This window comes from Castor canadensis, chromosome 18 (genome assembly GCF_047511655.1).
Source record: "Castor canadensis chromosome 18, mCasCan1.hap1v2, whole genome shotgun sequence".
Lineage (NCBI taxonomy): Eukaryota > Metazoa > Chordata > Mammalia > Rodentia > Castoridae > Castor > Castor canadensis.
Window position 1 is genome coordinate 1,312,854 of NC_133403.1, and position 20,093 is coordinate 1,332,946.

Genomic DNA, 20,093 nt, shown 5'->3' on the forward strand with positions numbered 1-20,093 from the left:
AGGCCCTGGCAGCAGCCACCAAGGATCTGAGAACCTGGCACCGCCTCCCTGAAGCCAGCCCTGCGGGGACCCAGAAGTGGCTGAAGACTCCTATGTTTGTTTTCTTGTCCTCGACACAGGGTCTCGCTCTGCAGCCCAGGCCGGCCTCAGCCTCCTGAGTGCTGGGACTACAGGTGTGCGTCACCATGCCCAGTCAGCGCCACATCTCCTGGCCGCTGTGGCTGTGGTCTGTGGCCAGCACAGAGCCACAGAAATAATGACCAGCAGTTGCAGGGCCGAGGACTCTTGGGGAGCACGAGTGGTCCCTTGCTGTCACTTCTCTGAGGCCTGGCCGTCCTCAGCCTCCCGTGGGCTGCAGAACCATCACCCGGTTCCTCTGACCCTCTCCCTGCCAGCAGCCCAGCTGGAACCCCAGCTGTCACACGAAGTGCACCTCACACTGCCTCAAGCCGGGTCCCCCAAAAGCTGTCCCGAGGCAGGGATTCGAGGGAGCCCCTCTATGTCAGGAGGTGACAGTAGACAGGAGAGGACAACAGAGGAAAACAACAAAAGATGCCCAGGGGAAGGGGCTGCTCTGGACAGCTGGGGCACAGGTGTGCTGGGGACCTGGGGGACACCGTGGGTGACACCTCGGTTGCCCCAGTGGAGGGCCGAGGGAGCCAGGGTATCTGCTCACGAGTGCCCGTCCATCCCTCTCCGGCTGAGGACTGCTGGTGGAAGAGGGGACATGGCGCCTCCAGCTACTGCCCCTCGCCTAGCTGGAGCTCACCCAGGCTGTGTGCAGGTGACATCGGGGGTGACCGAGAAATGTCGATTACTGGACGTTCCTCCAGCCAGCCAGGCAACACAGGTTTCTGGAGCTCCCATGTGGCCGCCAGGGCCATGCTGTCCACACACAGCCTGGCAGGACAGACACCAAGCTGATTGTGCCAGGTGGCCTCGTGGCTCCAGTGGGCCCTGTGGTGGACTCACCCGTGGGGACTTCGATTTTCCTTCTGTAGAGCAGGCACCAGGCTGGCACCTGTCTCAGAGGGCTGAGGACTCGGTGGCAAAGCTCATGGGGATGGGTGGCCGCCCCTCTTCCAGCTTTTTGTCATCACTGTGGCCGCCACATCTAAGGGACCTTGAGGCTGTGAGACACTAAAGTGTGGCAGGCGGAGAATGCTGCTCAGAACCGGGGGCTGTGGCTTAGCCCGTTGTCCAGGCTGTCACTATTGTCACTCTCCGCTGAGCCCGGCACGGGAGAGAATTCGCCCTTCTCCTCCTGTGTCCCCAGGCCGGGGTCCTCACCGGGTCTCCCTGGTGTCAGGCCAGGCAGGTTTTGCTGGTGAAGCCAGGGCTGCAGGAGCAGCCTCGGTTTGGTGCCATGTCAGAGGGAGCGGGGTCTGCAGTGGTCACGCCACACCCTGCCAGCGCCCTCCTCCCCGACTCCACCAAGATGAGTCACCCGCAGTCGTCCCTTCATCGCCTCCCCCTGTGGACGCCTGGCTGGGGCCTCCTTCCCCAAACCCGCAGGACGGGATCCCGGGGACTGTGTGGAACTCCCATGGGTGACATTTAGCGAAGGTCCTGTCCCAGCCGGGACAGACGTCTCCCTGCTGGGGAAGGACCACTGAATTCTGAGCCTGTCGAGGACAGGGACTATTTTGCATTGACAGCTGGACCCCACCCAACAGAGCTCCTGGCAGAGTTTTCCAGACAAGGGGGGCAGATGAGCACGCACGGCAAAAGAGACGGAGGAAGGCAGGTGCCATCGATGAACCCAGGTGGACGTGACAATGTTCCACACTGTCCCTGGGTGGGGGGGAGTATTCTAGAATGTTTTTTTTCTTGTTTCCTTGAGACAGGGTCTCACTGTGTGCTCCAGGCTGGCCTGGCACTCACCATCGATCTGCCTCATTGTCCCGAGGGCTGGGATTACAGGCGTGCGTAACCACACCCGCCTTAGAGGGAGGATTTTTATATTTGGGACTCCGTGAAGACGCTGATCTTGGCCAAGAAAGTTTACCCAAGTACAGGCTGAGCTTCCCTCATTGGAAAATCCAAAAGCTGAAACGCTTCCATGTCTAAAACTGTTTATTGCTCAAGAGCAAATTCTGAAATCTGACACACTTCTGCATCCAAGGACGCTCAGTCTGGTACGGGAGGGCAGGGCAGGCGTCAGGGCAAGGTCGGGCGACAAGAGGATCTTCACTCGGTATTGCCTCACCCTGTCTGCTCCCCGCCGCTGCCACAGACGCAGGCCACCGCCCCCATTCTGGGGACGAACGCACATAGCCACGAGCCGCAAGCAGCACTGCTCTCGGTAGACAGCATTTTTCTTTTCTTTTTCTGGCAGTACTGAGGTTAGAACTCAGGGCCTCACACTCGTTAGGCAGGCACTCAACCATCTGAGTCATATCCCCAGTCCCCGGTGGCTCTTAAGTGAACGCGAGTGACATTATCGTTTGTGGCTTATCTGCAACTTTCTTTTCTCTGTCAATATTGCCATGACTCCTTGCTGGTAAGAACAGCAACAACTCACTCTTTCTTTGGTCTTGGTACTAGAGGTCAAAGCCAGCTAGGCCATGGCTTCTACAACTAGGCATCAACCCAGCCCCATCTCACTCTTTTTACTTGCCATGTAATATTCCATTTTAAGAGTAGTCCCTACCTGTGCAGTCCCATGTGGACGGGCACATGAGTTATTTCCATCCCCGCCGTCCTTTATCTATGAAAACAAAGTGTCCCAGGTGACTTCCAAGTTTCTACAGGCTGGTTGCCTAAAATGCAGACCTGGTTCCTTAAAGGTGACAGCCAGGTGATGACCCCAAAGACATTTTACCTGGCTGAACTGAAACAAGTGGTAGCAGACAGATGTCTTAATCCTCAACTCTGCGGTGGGCTCCAGGCCCTTCTCGGGGGGAAGAAATCTCTGCCCAGCACCCCGGCACTCCTGGAGAGAGAGCGAGACCCGAGGGTACTGGGGATCTCAGGGAGAGGAGTGCATCGACAGCAGCCCACCCAGCGCCAGCGCCAGCCCCAGCGAACGGATGCCCTTCACGTCCTACCGTGGGCACCCTTGCTGTCATTTATGCTGACCAGGAAATCCAGGAAATTGTCACTGGATCCGCAGCCCAGGTTCTCCAGATCAAACCCTGTCAGCACGACGCTCAGGCCCCGTGTGCAAACCCCAGGCCTGGCCAGTGGTGGCCCCAGCGTTGCCGTTTCAGGGAAAAAGCAAGCAAAGCCCTGTCGGGTGAGCTCAGTCACATCCGCGCCCAGAGGAGACAATACCAGATGCTTAATTGTGCTCCAATTACGCAGAATGCTCCAGAATCACCGCGCCGGGGTGCAGACGCTAATGGGCTTAGAGCGTCTGAACAGCCTTGTTCGGTTTTATGGGATCTTTGCAGCCACTGCGCAGCTCACTGGGCGACCTGGGGGACACCGTGGAGTCACTCATTCAAGTGCTGCAGAGTTCCAGGTCCTCACGGAGCTTCTGTACCGTGGGGAGGCAGACACCACCACACCAAGGGCCCAAGAGGTGACCTGGAAAGATCCCCTGAAGATGGCACAGGGAGCAACTGAGTGAGGTGACCGAGGGAGCCAGGACACGATGTGGCCGATTACCGCAGGCAGTGGGGTTGGCCACTGCTGCAGGAGCATGCGCGGTGGGGGAGAGCAGCCAGGTCTGGGTGTGGGGACCAGGCGAGGACGGAGCGGGCCTGGTGGGAGCTACGGCTCTGCCCATTGCTACATTTTGTGACAGAGCTCTAAGCAGAGGAGCGGGACCTCTGCGACTTAAAAGAGGGGAAAGAGGACAGAAGTGTCAGTTCCGGGGAGGTTTTGAAAGCAGAGCAAGAGGATGGGCTGGTACATCCCCAAGACATGTAAGGTGTGTCACCCGCAGGGAGCTGAGTGAGCTGCAGTCCTCCTCGGCTGTGCTCTGGGCTCCTTCACGGCAGCCTGCCTCTCAAGCCTGAACTCATCCACATGAATACGTGTGCAGCCGCCAGCGGGCCTGATCCCTTGTTAGGATGACCCCTGGGCTGCTTTTTGCACTTGTGAACCTGCTCCTTACCTCTGCTCTCTATCGCAAAGACGACAGTTTGGGGCAACAGCCATATTTCACACACAAAAGGCTGGGTGTGATGGGTCACGCCTGTAATCCCAGCTACTCAGGAGGCAGAGGTAGGAGGATTCTTCTGGCCTTGGGCAAGAAGTGGGAGACTTATCTGAGAAACAACCAGAACGGAAAGAAATAGCATACAAATAAGCTGTGTCCGCTTTAACGCCTCGCTGCAGGGTGGGGAGTCTTTCCCCACCAGGAGAACGTAGCTAAACTGCCATGCAGACGCAGGGCTGGTGGCCTGGACAACGGTCACCTGGGGAGTCCCGCGCAGGCTGAGTAGACGACAGTGGTGCTGGGATCCCTCGGAAGCCTTCCCCAGGGCATGGCCTAGCTCCCCAGTCTAGCCTGTAAGCCTCTGAAAGCACAGGGGTCCCATGCACCACCAGCCAGGTGAGGGGTCCAGCTTCCTGCTCCTTCTGCCTACAGAAGCTCCCTCGGCGATGAAGGACGGACAAGCAGTTCCATCTTAGAGTTCACAGTCACGGCCCACTCCATTTTAGGATTTCTTAGATCTAATTCCTTATTTGTTCCATCTTGAAACTCTCAAGGTTTTCATTCCCTAAAAAAAAACCCAGCCAAGATCTCCTTCCCACGCTACTAGAATTTCTGCTAATTTCTAATCAAGTCATCCCAGAACTTTGGAGAGATGTGTGGGAAGTAGGTGTGGGTCCCTTACACCAGGGACTTCTGACTCCTGGGAGCCAAGGAGGGGGCTGGGCAGGGGACACAAAGGCAGAGAACAAATGACGGCCACATGGTAAAACTCAAGCACAGCATCCCCTGGGCCAGCCAAGGGCCAGGCACACATGTAAGGTGGCACAGGCCCTGAAGGCAATGGTGGTTTACTGTCCCCGTGCTCATGCTTGTCACAAGCCCCCAGAGCAGCACATCGAAGCCCAGGTCCTTAGGACTGGGTCCTCAGAGACTCTCGTTCTTCAGGTCTAAGGTAGACAGGGCTCAGGTAGGGTGACCACCTGTCCTAGCTTGCCCAGATCTGAGCGGTTCACCAAGATGTGGCCTTCAGTGCTGAAACCAGGGCCCCCGGGACTTCAGCACATGCCCCAGGTGGGTCTGATGCAGGGGGTCCACCGAGCCAGTTGGGTGCAGAGAGGTCCAGAATCCCAGAATTCCCTGCACCAGGCTCTGGGTTCCAGGAATTGTTTTGGGGGGGTGCAGGACTGGCTGGCAGGGGGCAGGTAACTCCTGGTAAGAGGGGCGGTTAGGACTCCCCAGGGTGAAGGCACCAATGGGGCCTAAACCTCCCAGATCTGCTTCAGGACTTCACAGCCCTGCGGCGGGTGAGACCGAGGAGTGAAAAATAAAAAGGCTCGATTAGCCCAGCTGGGTGGAGACGTCCAGGTTTGTTGATATTTCGGGGCCAAATTTCCCAGCAGCCCCCAGCTGGCTACAGCTGAGCTATGGCTTCCGTGAGCTGCAGGATATTTGGGAAAGAGGCCTCAACCTTGGGGGAGTATTAATGAAAATGTCACAGGCACTGAAGTCAAAGCAGACGAGAGGCCAGCTACGTGGGCAGACATAGCCCAGGAGAGGACAAAACCTCTGTGGAGATTAGGTCAAGGGCAGAGCAACAACAACAACAAAAAAAAGCAAGACATCCAGGGGTCCCCCATGGCAAGTTGGAAACAAGCTGACATTTCTGTGCTGCTGCTACATCCCAACAGGGCAGCGTTCGAGGCTTCCATGCACATCAGCAAATAAATACGTCTCCATCTTCGGCTAAGCAGAGCTGGGTGCGCTCCTATTACTTCATGTGGACTAACCATCTGGAAGTTGTATCAAGCCACACAGAGAAGAATGGGATCCAATTTTGCATTCACCAAAATAAGCCGTCCCCGTCTCAATTTATGGCCGATGGTTATTCGGTCTCAGCGGGCCAAAAAATCTCTCTGCAAAAGAATAAAGTTTATACCAATTACCGTAATAGGAGGCTGCACAGCCAGTGCGCGGGGGTGACTAGGATGCTGCACAGCTCCCGAGCTGTGGGGGGCCCCGGGAACCACAGGGCCCAGTTAACTCATTAAGATAACGGGAGAGAGTGGGGAGCACAGCGAGCCATAAAGTGGCAATGTTCTCCTGCGTGAGGCCACGTGGTGGCAGGGGGCCCCGTCCCCTGCGCCAGGAGTGAAGGGGTTAAGTTCTGGCCACCTCGCTCCCTTCACTCACTCAGAACAGATCCCGAGCAAGGCCGATCTGTGGCAGGTGATGGGCAGGCCCTGAGTCCTAGTGGCCAGTGCTGCTAAGGCTCCTGGGATCTGTCCAGATGGAGTCCCCAGGCTGGCTGAGACAGCAGAGCCCAAGAGTCATGTTCAGAGGTATCTTTGAGGACGGGGCCCCTGGGATCGAAGGATGAACAGAAAGAAAGAGGGCTCTGGGGCTGGTCACCATGGTCAAGGTGGCTGGAGCTGGAGGTGAGGCAAGGGTGAGGCAGCCCAGGACGCACACCGGGCCTCTCCAGCTCAGCGAGGCCTATCTGTCCTGAAAACAAACATGGAACGGCAGATCCTGGCCTCCTTTGGGACAGGGACCTTGGCTGCAGGAAGCAAGTGTGGCGTCTCCTCCCCTGGGCGCTGGGGTCTTGACAGAAGGTGGGATGGTGGAAACGCCCCACTGCCCAGGACGGGGCCCAGCTGCAAGGCTGCGCCTTCTCTGGGTCACCCCATTTCCTCCAGCCAAGTGCCACCTGCACTTTGGGGCTTCCCCCCTTGCCCCCCAGCTCTGAAACTTTGGGCAGGTGGTTTGAGACACGGGTTACAAAATAACACTGCCTGTCTGCCATACATTGTTGGTTCAGCATTGCAGTCTGTTTTCAAATCAAAGCCCGTGGCTTAAAGAATGATGTGTGGGGCTCATGATAAAGTGACCGACTGCCCAGGTCACCCAGGGCCCAGGCAGGACTGTCCTGCTTTTAGCGCCAAAAGTCTGGCCTCCCAGGATTCCTGTGTCCTGCACACACCAGGGTGGCTGGTCACCCCTGCTGACTAACCAAGGGACAGACCCGGTGGCAGAGAGACTTTCACGCATGAATGACTTTGACACTTCTTGTTACGGCCGGCCACATTTCCCTGCTGCTGTGACTCCATGAATTCCAGGGGCACAGAGGAACAAAGTTCCTCTCTCCCAGTGCTCAGTAGGTAGAGCTTGCAGGCTGGAACACAGGCCTTGGGTACCAGAGTCCCTCTGTCCTACGTGGCCTCTTGGGGAGCAGCAGCAGCCCCCACGGAGTCAGCATGGGTCACCACTGCTAAGCTCCCCACTCTCTGGACAGGCCAACAAAACTGGACAGAGACGAAGCAATTCCTTCCCCAGAGCAGTGATAATCCCACACTGTTCCTGCCTGGCCAGACACCTCTTCCCCACTCCCACAAAGGCGGTCACATGCTGGTGGCCAGGAGCCGGGCTGGCTGTGTAGTCACCAACAGAGCCCCCGGGGCAGTGGGAGAGAGGGCTGGAGCGGGGAGCGGAGCCCAGGCAGGCGGGCAGGCGGCTGACACGCACGGGGACTCGCCAGCAGGAATGCAGGCGCTGACCTCAAAAGCACAAGTGGAAAATCTGAGCCTGTGTGCTTGGAAGGGGCCCGAGGAATCCTGAAATCCCCCTGCTGGGCTCCGACATGCGCCTAGAAGAGCGGTGAGCTCATGGGCCACCAGAGGCGGGGGTGGGGGGGGACAAACCTCATCCCTGAAGGCGAGGTGGCAGCGCTGGGCTGGGCAATCACATAGGGAAGGGTTCTTAGGCCTGTGTGGTACAGTGAGAGCTATCCACAATCCCGCAATCCCCCCCACTCCCCTCCCCCATGCTAACACAGCCACCCCACGGGCTCCTTCCAGGGTTCCCAGGCCAGACTTCCTGCCGGATGTGGCTGCCGCCTGACTTCTCTGCTAGCTGTAGCAGTCCGAGGCTTCTCAGAGCTGTCACTGAACCTGTCCCCTCAAGGACTTTGCTGTGCATAGATCCAGAACCCCTGGTTCACAGCAGGGAACAAAAGCAAGCTCCAGGGAGGGGGGGGAGAGGTGGCAGGAGGCCCTGCCTGAGCGAGGGGCCTCAGCGGGAAGGGAGGCCGATGTGTTCTTGGCTCTAGGCTCAGTCCTGGCAGCTAGGTCCTTGGTGGTATAAAGAACTCACACTCCCAAGTAGTTTGGTCACCAGGGCTGCTCCTGCCACCCGCCCTGTCCAGCGCCACAGGAACACAGCTTTGCACTCTGAGTTGGGCTGGGCTGGGCTGGGCTGGATGAGCCATGGTTCTGAGAGACTCCAGCATGAGTCCAGATGGCAGCCTGGCTGCACCACCTTTAGCAAAATGTCTGGGGAGAACGACAGCAGTGGGCTCAGTTTCCTCATCCATAAAGGAGGATGATGACAGCATTCGCCCACAGGCCCCGTGAAGACCACACGAGCCTCCTTTGTCAGGAGTTGTGATTGTAAGTTTTGGCTGGTGGCCTGGCATTAGCGCCGCCAGTTTTGCAATCTGATATTAAGAGAAACAACTCAGTGAAGAATCTAAAAACTGGGTGTGGCCTAGGGCCAGCACAGCCTGTGGTTTTGTTTTTTGTTTTGCTGGTGGGACTGGGGTTTGAACTCAGGGCTTTGCACTTGCAAAGCAGGCTCTCTACCACTGGAGCCACACCTCCAATCCATTTTGCTCTGGTTAGTTTGATGATGAGGTCGTGTGAACTATTTGCCCAGGCTGGCCTTGAACTGCGATCCTCCCAATGTCAGCCTCCCAAGCAGCTAGGATGACAGGTGAGCCGCTCGCTGGCGCCTGGCTGTGTCGAGTCCTGCCACACTGGCCAGGCCCTCACTGTGGAATGGCTAAGGGAACTTTCACTCCACCAGGGCAGTGCTGAACAGTTGCATGCTCGGTAGCCCACAAAGCACACGCTATTTACCTGGTTCTTTGTGCAGAGCCTGCCGATCCCTGGTCTAAGGGAAGAGGGCTTTTGTGGCCCTCTCAGGCCCCAGTGAGGTCTCCCGTATCCAGTGGCTCTCCTGGAAGGCCATTTGGAGAACGGCTGGTGCGCCTTGGATGGCTGCAAAGTTGTCCCCAAACCTCCAGGGCCATGGAAGGCGGGTATGCTGGGTACATTTGGCTGCAGGGGTCAGCCTGCTGAAGGATGCCCAAGGCGAACCTTTCGTTTAGTACAGACATGAGTAAAGCCTGCAGGCTACACCTCTGTTCCGCTTCTGCTTCCATCTGGAGTGCAAGGCAGCTCTGCTATGGACAATTCACAGGTGTGGTCAGAACACAGAGCAGCTCAACACGGGGAGGCAGCAGCACGTCACAGCATCCACCTACCACTTCTCAGAAACCTGGGCAGAGAGCACATTCATCCAAGGCTGAGTCTCACGTCACCAACCCAGAGAAACAAACGCAGGGCCAATTTTCTAGGCGAAGACCTGGCCCTCCTTCCTGTACTCATCAAGAGCCAGGACACCATGCCCAAGGTAACCGTCAGCAATGGCACCTACAGCACCGTCAGCTGCTTGAAGGGCACAGACATTAACAAACGCTCTGTACAAAGAGTGCTCCTTGGAACAGCCGCGGATGGGATTTTCTGCGTAAGAGATGAGTGAGTTCAGCCAGCGTGGTTTTCATTACACTTCGTGCATCAGTGGCTTTGGTGAGCATGTCACAGTTCCACACTTCCACCGTGGGCTACTGCCGGCTGGGACTCAAACCCTTAGAGCCATTTCGATAGACAATCTGGAGATCCAGAGCACAATCAGCTGGGTTCCTGTCACCCGGATGACGGGCATCCCTGGCTCCACCCAACTAGCAGCTGGATGAGGCTCCCGGTGGCTGTGGCTGACTTTGGCTGCATTGGCTTCTGGGCCTCGGGGAGCCATTCAGGTGTTCCCGGTGGGGCTCAGCACTGCCAGGGATGTCCTAAAAAGTTCACTGTGGCAGAGCTCAAGGTCATCCATGCAATGCCCCACACAAGCACCTGGCAAACCACGACTGGCTAAGTTTTATTGGGACAGACGCTGGTTGTTGTATTACAGTCTTTGGCTGTTCTTGCATGTCCAGGGCGGGACGAATAGCTCCAAAAGACCACCCGGCCTACAGCGCCTCAGGGTTTGTGGACCTTGCCTGAGATAAGCGATGCTGTGTGGCTTGCAGCAGGACACACACGGGGGTTGGGATTTCACCTGCACCAGAGGTGCTCTGTGAGACCAGGCACCCAGGGAACCTCAGGTCTCACAGCGCTCAGTGGCACTGTCACTGGACAGGGGGTGAGGGGGGTGGTGCAGTGCAATGCATGTTGGTCTGGTCTCTGCAAAGGGAGGCTGATGACGTGGACTTGGGCTCCCTCCTCTGTTCTTGCCACATTTTGTACGTTAACTGCAGAATCTTTTCATCTTGTCCTAGCTTTAGTTCTTCAACAGCAGACACTGATCCTGCCTGTGAACCCCGGGACTCCAAAGAGGGGTTGGTTAGCACAGGGTCCGCAAGAATCTCTTGTGGGCAAAAGGGAGCAGATTCAGAGCCAAGGTTTCCATCAGGAAGGCAGCTTCAGGGTACAACTACAATACCTGCCCAAGGAGTGCCCAGGTAACGTCGGGCACAAAACATCAGATCTGAGATGTCATGGGGTCTGTAAGAGACAAAGGGGGACGAAGTGCAGCCTGCAGCAGAGGTTCCACAGAGAGGGAAGGGGCTCGTTCTGGGGCTTTGCAGACCCAGCAGGATGACGTAGAGGAGTTCTCCATGGTCCTCAGGGAGGCCAGGAAGCCTGAGCTCCTTCCCCAGCCTAAGGTGCAGCCAGGACGGAGACGCACCGGTTCAGCTAGTACCTCACAGCAATCGCGCAGACTCAGGCATCCCAGAGGCCAGTTTTCGGAAGAGAAGAGCCTGGCTGGAAGGGACACGTTTGATGCTCACGATTTAAGTCAGTGGAGGAGAAAACCAAATGCACGTGCAGCAGTCCCTCCTGAGGGAGGCCACAGCTCCTCCTGGGAGTGGGAGTCCCTCGGGGGGATCTCTGGCTGCTGAGCGCCAGCTCACATGCTCTGCTTGGCCCCCGAACTTCCAGGAGTCTGTGCGATTTCTACTTTTCCCAGTGCAATGCTGGTGAAGAAGTGGTTATGAGGGGACCTGCCTATCATTCTCAAATCAGAAAACGAACTCAAGTACACAGGCAGGGTCCCCTGGGAAGTCCTCCCTGTGGCCAGGGGTGTTCTGAGCTTGGGCACCCCTGCTCCCCAGGGCAGTGGAACCCACAAAACCCCATCTTGCACACACTGAACTCCACCTCCCAGCTTTCTGTGGCTCTCACCTCACCTTATCTGAGGCCTGAGGACACACGCCTTCCCGTGCCTTGACACTAAGCTGCTGAGAAGCGACAGGGACATCTGCGGAGAAGGCTGGGCAGGCTGAACAGAGGGCAGAACAGTAGCTGGCAGGGGAGGAGAGCAGGACAGGAAAGGAGACGCCTGGGAGGCAGCTTGAAAAGAGAATGAGACAGGAAGGAGCACGCACGCAGTGAGGTGAGTTAGAGGACAGGGTCTCACGCGGCCGACAGCCTCACAGCAGGGCCTCACAGCGTCCATGTCCAGACCAAGGGTCCAACAATCCGGAAGAAGCCAGGAAGCCACACGGGTGCTGATCCCGCGCTGCTGAGACCAGCCCCGGGGCTCCTTGGGTTCCTGCTGCTGTGTCGTGGCCTGGCTTTAACATACCTCAGGACCTATCGTACTCCCGGACCGTGGCCAGCCACACGGCCTCTGCGGGTTCTCTCTCACAGCCTCTTTTACTCTTCCTCCTGGAACCTCCCCGAGACCCCAGGGCCATCGATAAGCACTCATATTGCTAAACGCACAGTCAGGGGACTGCCCCACGCACGCAAACATGACTGAAACTGAACACTGAGAAACCGACCTCAAAACCAAACCCCGAGCGCCCCAGAACTACATTAGATATTAAACCACCCGTAGGGCGGCCACCACTCCCACCCGATGTGGACAGCTCTGCACAGGGGCGTTAGTCAGCCACCAGAACATCGCTGCTGCTTGTTCAGAAGAGCAGACTAGAAATGACAAAGGACCAGCCTCAAACCTAGAAGCCTCAATCTGGAAACCATCAGAACCTAATGGCAAAGCCCCGACAAGAGTGCTTTTAAAATGCTGTTTTCCTTATTTCCCCTTCAAAATAATTTTTAAGAGCCTCCAAGACTAATGCTGCACATGCCTTCATTACACCACCACTCAGCTTTTATTAAAGACAGAAGATTATTTGAGAAACCAAGCACAGCCCTAGTGTGGCACGGTGCGTGGCCAGAGTACGTCTGGCGTGGAAAAAGAACGACGGCTTTTTTCCTTTTCTTCGTCCTGGCGCGAGACGGCTGTGAATCAGGTAATTGTGGGAAAACTAGCAGAGAAGTGGTTGGCGGTGCTGGGGACAGGCGTGGCACCAGGGAAGCAAGCACGTAAGCACACGGTGGCCTTTGTGATCAAGTTTATTTCTTGTTTAAATTTCATTACTCCGTTTTACTGTAATTGACACGAGAGACCGCCAAGTAAACCAGGTATTTTACATTCACCGCGCACCTCCAGTCTCCACAGCTGTTAGGAAAGCATCAAAGTCACAGGCCGGGCTGGCACCTCCCATGTGCCCAGGCTCCTGGAGGGACAGCCAGGTTCATTACCAGGCGAGGGCAGACTCACACTCCACAGACAGCGATGGGCTCTAAGCAAGCCCATCTCCCAAGAGTGCCCAGAGTGACACAGCCTCGATCCTGAGCACGCGGAGACGCGGGCAGCCAGGGAGGGGGCTCTGAGGGTAACGGTACGGCAAGGCAGCGGTAGTCACGCACATCACCCAACTCACGCCATCGTGGGGACGGGGCAGGGATGAACACACAGGACGCGTGGGCAGGTGAGGAACAAGGAGGGAAGGCCTGTGGCAGGCCCAACGCCTAGCGTGAGGTGACCTCAAAGGTTGGTGCATTCCAGCAGGGACAGAGGTTCAAGACAATTTGTGACCTGAAGGCTTCAACAGTGTCCATTTACTCAAGCTTCCAGGACTGACCGGAGAAAAACTGCATTGAGATAGCGAAAGCGGATAAAAAAATCTTACCTATTATTCCTTAAAAAAGACAAAAACAAAAAAAAGGTGGCAGTGACCAACTTCTGACCAGTGTCTGTCTCCAGGACGCCCATTCGGGGTGTGTTTCTGATGTGCAACCAGAGACACCCAGAGGTCAGAGGGCCCGGGGCCCCTCGCAGGGTCTCCACACGGTGCTGCATCTTGAAGTGCTCCTACCTCAGGGAAAGAAGAAACGCCTCCACCTTCCCACTGCCCCTCCCTCTCCCATCCATGAGGGGTCCAGGCGGGCCGTGTGCACAGCCTCCCGCTACAGCTCCAGAAGTCTGCTGAGAACCAAGACTTCACAGAAGCACTACACTTCTGGTTTGCTGCATAACCCATGATACCATTATGATTAATTTACTGATTTCTTTGTTTGCCTCACAAGAGCCTGAAAATTGCCATGTGTTTATTATAAATCACAAACCATCGTCTCAATTTTTGCTAGGTTTGATATAGAAAAATATTTGAAATTTAAAATATAAAAATCCAATAAAAACTGGAATTTTTTTTTTTTTTTAAAAGGACTCTTCCCTTGGGGCAAACTAGGAAAAACTGGCCTGTGACCCTACCCTTGACTTAGCAGAGATCCTCAAATTTGGCTGGAGGATAGTGACCATCCCGAAATAAATAGCTATAAATACATTCAGAGTTTACATTTCAGAGTCACCGGAACACCAAAAAATGTACGAAAGCTTTCTGTGGGAGTCTGTTGCTTATGGGCAAAACCAAAAGTGTATAAGAGACTGAGTGGAAAGAACAGAGAAGTACCAAAGGCTGTATATATGTATTGGTCCACAACTTGACACTCATGACGCACACCAGCTCGTATCACAGCGCAGTCAGTTTGTCCGTGAATGGGATTACTCTGATAATTACTAAAATCTGTTCCAAGTATATATATTGAAAATATTTTCTTTTGCATTCTTGCTGAAGATAGGTACAGTACTTTGGAGAAGCGGTCCTAATCCCTTCAGGATGGTCTGTATGTACACATATATACACACGTGTGTCTGGATCTGCGGCTCCACACGCCTCGTATGCACAGCTACACACACACGCTGGGAGGTGTGCGTGTGATGTCACACATCGGGAACGTCAACACTGGTCAGATTCTTCTTCACTCATCACTGGCTGCACTTGTTCCCCTCACTTGACCTTGATTACGTAACTGTAAGAAAAGGGAAGATAGTGCAAAATGTGTTAAAAACACACAGAAAACACAAATGTAATGCTTGTCACATACACCCCCCACAAACACAATGCTCAATGCAGCACAACTTCTGACAGAAAATGTACTCCCAAACCTCGCACCTCAAAATTTTATCATTTAAAAACATTTTTGTCTCATTAATGGGATAACATTTTGTTTCATCAGAGGGAAAAATGAGAAGCACAAATAAATCTCAGAAACTTAGGAGAACTTAATAAAAGAAAAAAATAACTAACAAAAAACTTAAAAGAGCGAGCTGCGGAGGGTCTTGGAATAGCCCTCAGCCTTCTCACTCCTCCTCCTGCTCAGTCACGGAGGAAGTGGGTCGCTCCCGGCTTCGCTCTTTTCCTCAGTGACCACCCAGTAGGTTTGTATGTACACGGGGACAGTCCACTTTAATACATGGGCCAGGTGTGACACCCTCCAGGGAAATCTGTTTCCTGGGTGTGGAAGTCTGCGTTACAGAAATGACACCACGAAAGGTTCTATGCTGTAAATTAAAACAAGGTGTGTTTACACAAGAGTGAAGTAACTGCAAAGGTAACGGAAAACTACTGGAGACCAGCATGGTGCACAGAAAACACATCACCTTACGTGACTTACTGAGGCTGCCCCATGGTGTGGGGCAAGGGGTCTTTGCTCGATTTTCCTCACTATTCCATACGCTCAGATCACCTAGCTGGCTACTGCACCATCGGCTGGCTTCCTGGACAGTGCCAGGTAGTGGGCCTGCTCCTGACTGGTCACACCAGGAAATGGACCTGGATTGCTATTCAGCCTGGTCCACAAACAATTCTTGAGGAGGAACTCAGGCTTTCACCGTGTCTCTGACATCCTACAAAGAAAACCCCCTTTGACACGTGGTGCGAGTGAGCCTCTGTGCCAGCAAAGTCTCACCCCTCACCAGAGGCACAGGCATTAAGCACTTTCCCCATGTCTTCACTTACACAGTTGGATTTTGTCTCTGACCCTACGGGGGACTCATCTAGACATCAGCAGCCGACGTGCCTCGAACGGAACCCTTCTTACGCATCTAAACGTAAAATAAAATCGTGAGCTGCTGCAATGCACTCTGCGGAAGGGTTAGCAAACAAGGGAAAGACCGAGAGGAGACTGTGAGGGCCTGCCTATGCTGAACCCAAAGGAGGCTGGGGCCTCCAGTGACCCTGGCTCAGAGGCAACCCTGCAAAAGGCTATCTTCACACGGTTAAAGGACAGACATGCACTTTGCATCTAAGAAAAATGCCTGTGGGCTGGTGTGAGGTCCTCAGAGGTAACACGGGGGCAATGAGCTGGTGGCCACGTAAGGTGAGCAAATGGCCTGGTGTCCTGGTCCGTGTCCTCACTGACCCTAGAGCAGACAGAAACCCGCGGAGGCAGCTGCATGTTAGTTAAAGGAGAGTGAAAGGAACAGCAGGCACAGGAACGAGGTGTGAAAAACGAGGGCAGAGATGCAGAAGGGCCAGGCACCCTAAAGGCCCCCAGACAAGGAGAAAACCCACACAAATGAGAAACCAAGGGACACATGGACAGAAACAAACGCAAGAAATACACTCTACCCCCTCCCCAGCCGAACCCAGCCCTGACCATCTGTTGATAACAGGAACCACATCTGCCTGAAGCACCCCTCAGGTTGCAGAGGACGCCAGGGGCTCCTTCTGTGTCCGGCTCCCTCCAGGGCCAGAGGTCGTGTGAGAAAGGAGAGCTGGCTCTTGGCATGTGCGCAGAGCACCACCATACACCTCGTCTCTCACCAGGAGACAGGGCTCTCTATGTGGCGCCCTGAATTCTGAAGATGCTCCAAAGCAGCTGTCACCCTAGGCAGCGGCAGCAGGGCTCGAGGGAGGTGCTGACCCCAGTGACCCGGAGTGAACAGTGACCGCTCATCTCCTGCACAGAAGCTCAGCAGGCAGAGCTGGAGTGTCTCCAGACGCTGTGGCCATATGTGTGTACCATGGTCAGTGGGGCCGGGACGGTCACCTGTGTCATCATATGTCCGTCACCCCTCTTCCACAGCCATTTCTACCTCACAGATGATGGTGTGGCACGGAGGGCAGGCAGACAGTAGGCCTGCTGCCAAGGGCTGGGACAGGAGTCACCACCACGGCCTGGGGTCTCACCACGCAGACAGTGGGCCCAGGTGTGTTCGGGGATCGGGAGACTGAGAACTCCTGACAGCAGCAAGAGCAGGGGAAGAAGAGGTCAAAGTCAAGATACAGCCAAAGGCTCCAGGAATATCCAGGCTCAGGGCCCCGACCAGAGAGGGCTACATTCACCACCTGGTCAGTGGTGACCACTCTTCCTGTGACAGTTCTTCAGCATAAAAATCAGAGCCAAGACATGGCTTTCCTGCCCAGGGAGCCGAATCAGAAGACAAATCCGCTTTGTGTTCTCTTGGTACTGTGAGCAGCATGCGCAGAGCCAGGTGGGGACTCCAGCTGCTCGGAGCAGTGAGGCCTGGAGCAAAACCAGGCAAGGCAGGGGAAAGGAGAAAAGTCGGGCAGAGTGGTGATGGGGTGCTTCATAGTGGCAGAAGGGCAGCAGACAGACAGACAGGAAGGGAGGGCGGGAGTACCCATGCCCCAGTCCGCCTGCTTACACGCCCATGACCAGCCTAAAAGCGAGGGGCGCAGAGAGCCCTCCACTCCTGTCATCTTCCCGCCTACTTCAAAGGTGCAGAACTCAGGGGTCCCACCCTTACTGAGAACCTGTGCCACAGATGTTTCTATTGGCTGCCCTAAAACCAAACCCCAAGGCCTAATGCTGTCCTATGGGAAGCCAGACTCCACATTTCAATCCACCCAGAAGTTCTGGAGCAGAATCCATTCATAAGTTGGAGTCTGACTGCAGTTTGCTTTAAGCATAAGATAAGGTTAAACATTTTATTGCCTTATAAAGAAAATATGCTGCAGTCCTCTCGGGTTTGCGTAAGGCTAATGAGAAGCAGACCTGCTGTAATCAACGAAAGTAAGCAGTTGTAAAACGCGGATTGTTTCCCTACGAAGCTGTGCACCAGAGACAGACTTCCTCGTGCCAAGGGCCTGCTTCGCTGCGCGGTCCGTGATTACACGGCGCTCCCGCCGCACACCATGGCCCTCAACGCAGCACCTGCAGAGCTGGCCTGCTGGCAGGACGTGCGGTGACTGCACGGAAATCACTGCAGGTCTTGAACATTCCTTGGGTTCATCATCCCCTCCCTCCCCACCTTCAGCCTCACTGCCAACTGCAGACAAGCGTGGCCCAGGAATAAACCAAAACCAGACACAAGCGAGAGGAAGCCAGGGAAGACTAGGCCTGGAAGAGAAGGCGCTCACAGGCTGCAGGGTGGGAGCCCGGTGGGCTCAGCTGGGAAACACAGCATTCTGGCCTGCTGGAACTGGTCACAATACACTAACCCTGTCCTCATCTACAGAAGAGGACACTAGAACTCACTGTGACCTGCTGGGATGGCAATGGAACCAAAGGCACCTTTGGTCTGGCCAAGTGAGAGTAAAAGAACCCTCAGAGAGCAAGAGGACAAAGCCACTGGACAGTGACAGGGACAGACTCCATCGAGGGAGCGTGCCCATCCGCTGCAGGGAGGATGACCAACAGGGAAGGAAACCGGAAGGCGGGAGGCGTCAGCGTGTGAGCAAGTCCCCTGGGGAGGACGGGTCATAAGCCTCTCTCCCCTGCACCCCCACTTCTCCGCGCCACGGGGGCAGCACGCATCTGAGAGGGGAGGCTTACTGTCTCTAGTTCGCGCTGAGTCTCGTCCTCCATTCTCCGAATGTCTTCCATCGTCAGATCGATCCACTTGTCAATCCAGCAGAAAAGCTGGCGATGAAAGTTGGTGAATATCCTTTTCTCTTGCTTTTAAAACAAACAGGAAAAGCACCATAAGACAGTGGACACTCAAGAGTAATGACACGATAACCTTCCATGTTCCAACTGACCCAGGAAATTCACCTGCATTTGCTTGGAATTAGAAATCTTAATTTCATCCTAGTGTAAATGTGTGCAACAAAATGGAAGCAAAGTCTCCAGGATCATGGGAGAAATGCGGCCCCACACTCCTGCTCCACCCTGCTTTCCCTTTGCCTGTCAACAAGCAAAGGTCAATTCCAGTTTTTTTTGCTGTTGTTGTTTTGGTATAAAATAACTACACTGTCATTCTTCACCTCTCTGCACTTGAGAGGGAGATGTGAGCCGTCCTGAGAGAACTCCCAGGCACTGTGAGGTTCAGAAAACTTCACGACTTCCCATTCACTTCTCTATGCTACTGCCACGAACGGATTGTGTATGTGTGTACACAATTGTGTATATAATCGTGTACACAAGTGGTGGTTTTAGTTATTAAATTATTTAATTTCTATTCGAGTTTTCCCAAGAAGTGAGAAAAGCACATGAAACAGCTTTCAACCATTTCCCATGAACAGAAGGGATGTCATTAGTTACATGTGTGACTTCTACTGATCAGAACCGGCTGTTTATTACCATGATCCAGTGTTTACAGAGGGCCTTCCACGGGCCAAGTACACGCAGACCGGAGAACAATCAAAGTTCCCAACTATTTTGGGTCCTTTCTTTTGAAATGCACAGTAGGTTAAAAGTAGGAACGTTGTGGTGAAACACACACAACTACTTCTGAGAGTCTGAGCTACAATGGGGCATCTTCACACTGGCATTCCCACTACAGGAAAAACCCCACACTTCCTGTGTCTTTCTACTGCGCATCTCGTGCGGTGCTGTGGGGAGCCCAGGACCCTGTGCACACTAAGCAGGCACAGTGTGTTAACTGTGTTATCCCACACCGAAATGTGACATGCTCTTTTGACTGTGAGAAAAGTGTCACTTGCAAAAGGCAATTAGGATCTGGATCCTTAGGTGCAGAGAGGGGACTTCTAAAGGTGACACCGCACATGAAAGCACAAGGGGTGTGTGTCACAGAGATGGGGCAGGTGTAAGAGCCCCAGCTGGTCAAGGCCGCCCTCTCCTTCAAGCTAGGGTGAACATGCCAGGCCCCCTGTGGACAACTTCGAGCACCCGATTGTGCTGAGCAAGGGATCCCTCACCTTCTGAATGAAGTTCTCCACTTTGCCCTGCAGCCCCCACCACTTGAACTTGATGGTCACCAGCTTGTAGGCACACATCTGAGGACAGTCAGGGTTGTTTGCCAGCTCCTTCTAAATGAGGAGAAGTGAAAGGAGAAATGGTGGCTTAGAAATTTACGCTCTGACGAAAACACTGCTGGCAAACGACCTCACAGACATGCAGTCTCACGTGTGTTTAATCCAGGTATTTTTAACAAAAGCAGCAGCGTTCCCTCCATGGACGGCACCTCTCATGGCTGATGGCAGCCACACTGTACCAGTCTGGAGCCTGCAGCACCCCCTACCCGTTCATGCCCTCCCATCGTGGACGTGGTGAGGACAGTGAGGAGGTCGTTGAGCTGAAGGATTTTCAGCACAAGAGGGAGGAACAGTGGTGAAGCAGCATGACCGGTCTACGGTATGATCTGATATTTCACGGCAAATCCCACAGGTGACTACACCTCAGCCTGTCAGTGTGCAGCCAGAGTTTAATCAAGTCGTCTGGTAAACAAGGGAAAACATTTTTAAAAAAGAAAAAGAGAAGAGGAGAAACCACAAGCAGAGGGAAGTATGTGGAGGGACCGTCTGCAT

General features: G+C 54.6%; 1 protein-coding gene across 2 annotated transcripts in view; it reads right to left on the reverse strand.

Moving 5' to 3' along the window:
• Nucleotides 1–12,572: 12,572 nt before the first annotated feature.
• The window catches only part of Pitpnb (phosphatidylinositol transfer protein beta), a 49,985-nt gene continuing 42,464 nt past the window's right edge, over nucleotides 12,573–20,093 (reverse strand). The window contains exons 9-12 of one of the 2 annotated variants that reach the window (XM_020169489.2): nucleotides 19,485–19,595; nucleotides 18,160–18,282; nucleotides 15,378–15,463; nucleotides 13,656–14,388 (exon numbers count right to left, since the gene is read on the reverse strand). In XM_020169489.2, coding sequence (XP_020025078.1) covers nucleotides 15,416–15,463; nucleotides 18,160–18,282; nucleotides 19,485–19,595 — 282 coding nt within the window. In that variant the 3' untranslated portion in view covers nucleotides 13,656–14,388; nucleotides 15,378–15,415. Of the gene's footprint in view, nucleotides 14,389–15,377; nucleotides 15,464–18,159; nucleotides 18,283–19,484; nucleotides 19,596–20,093 lie in introns of both variants that reach the window. The other variant, XM_020169488.2, reaches the window with a different exon arrangement.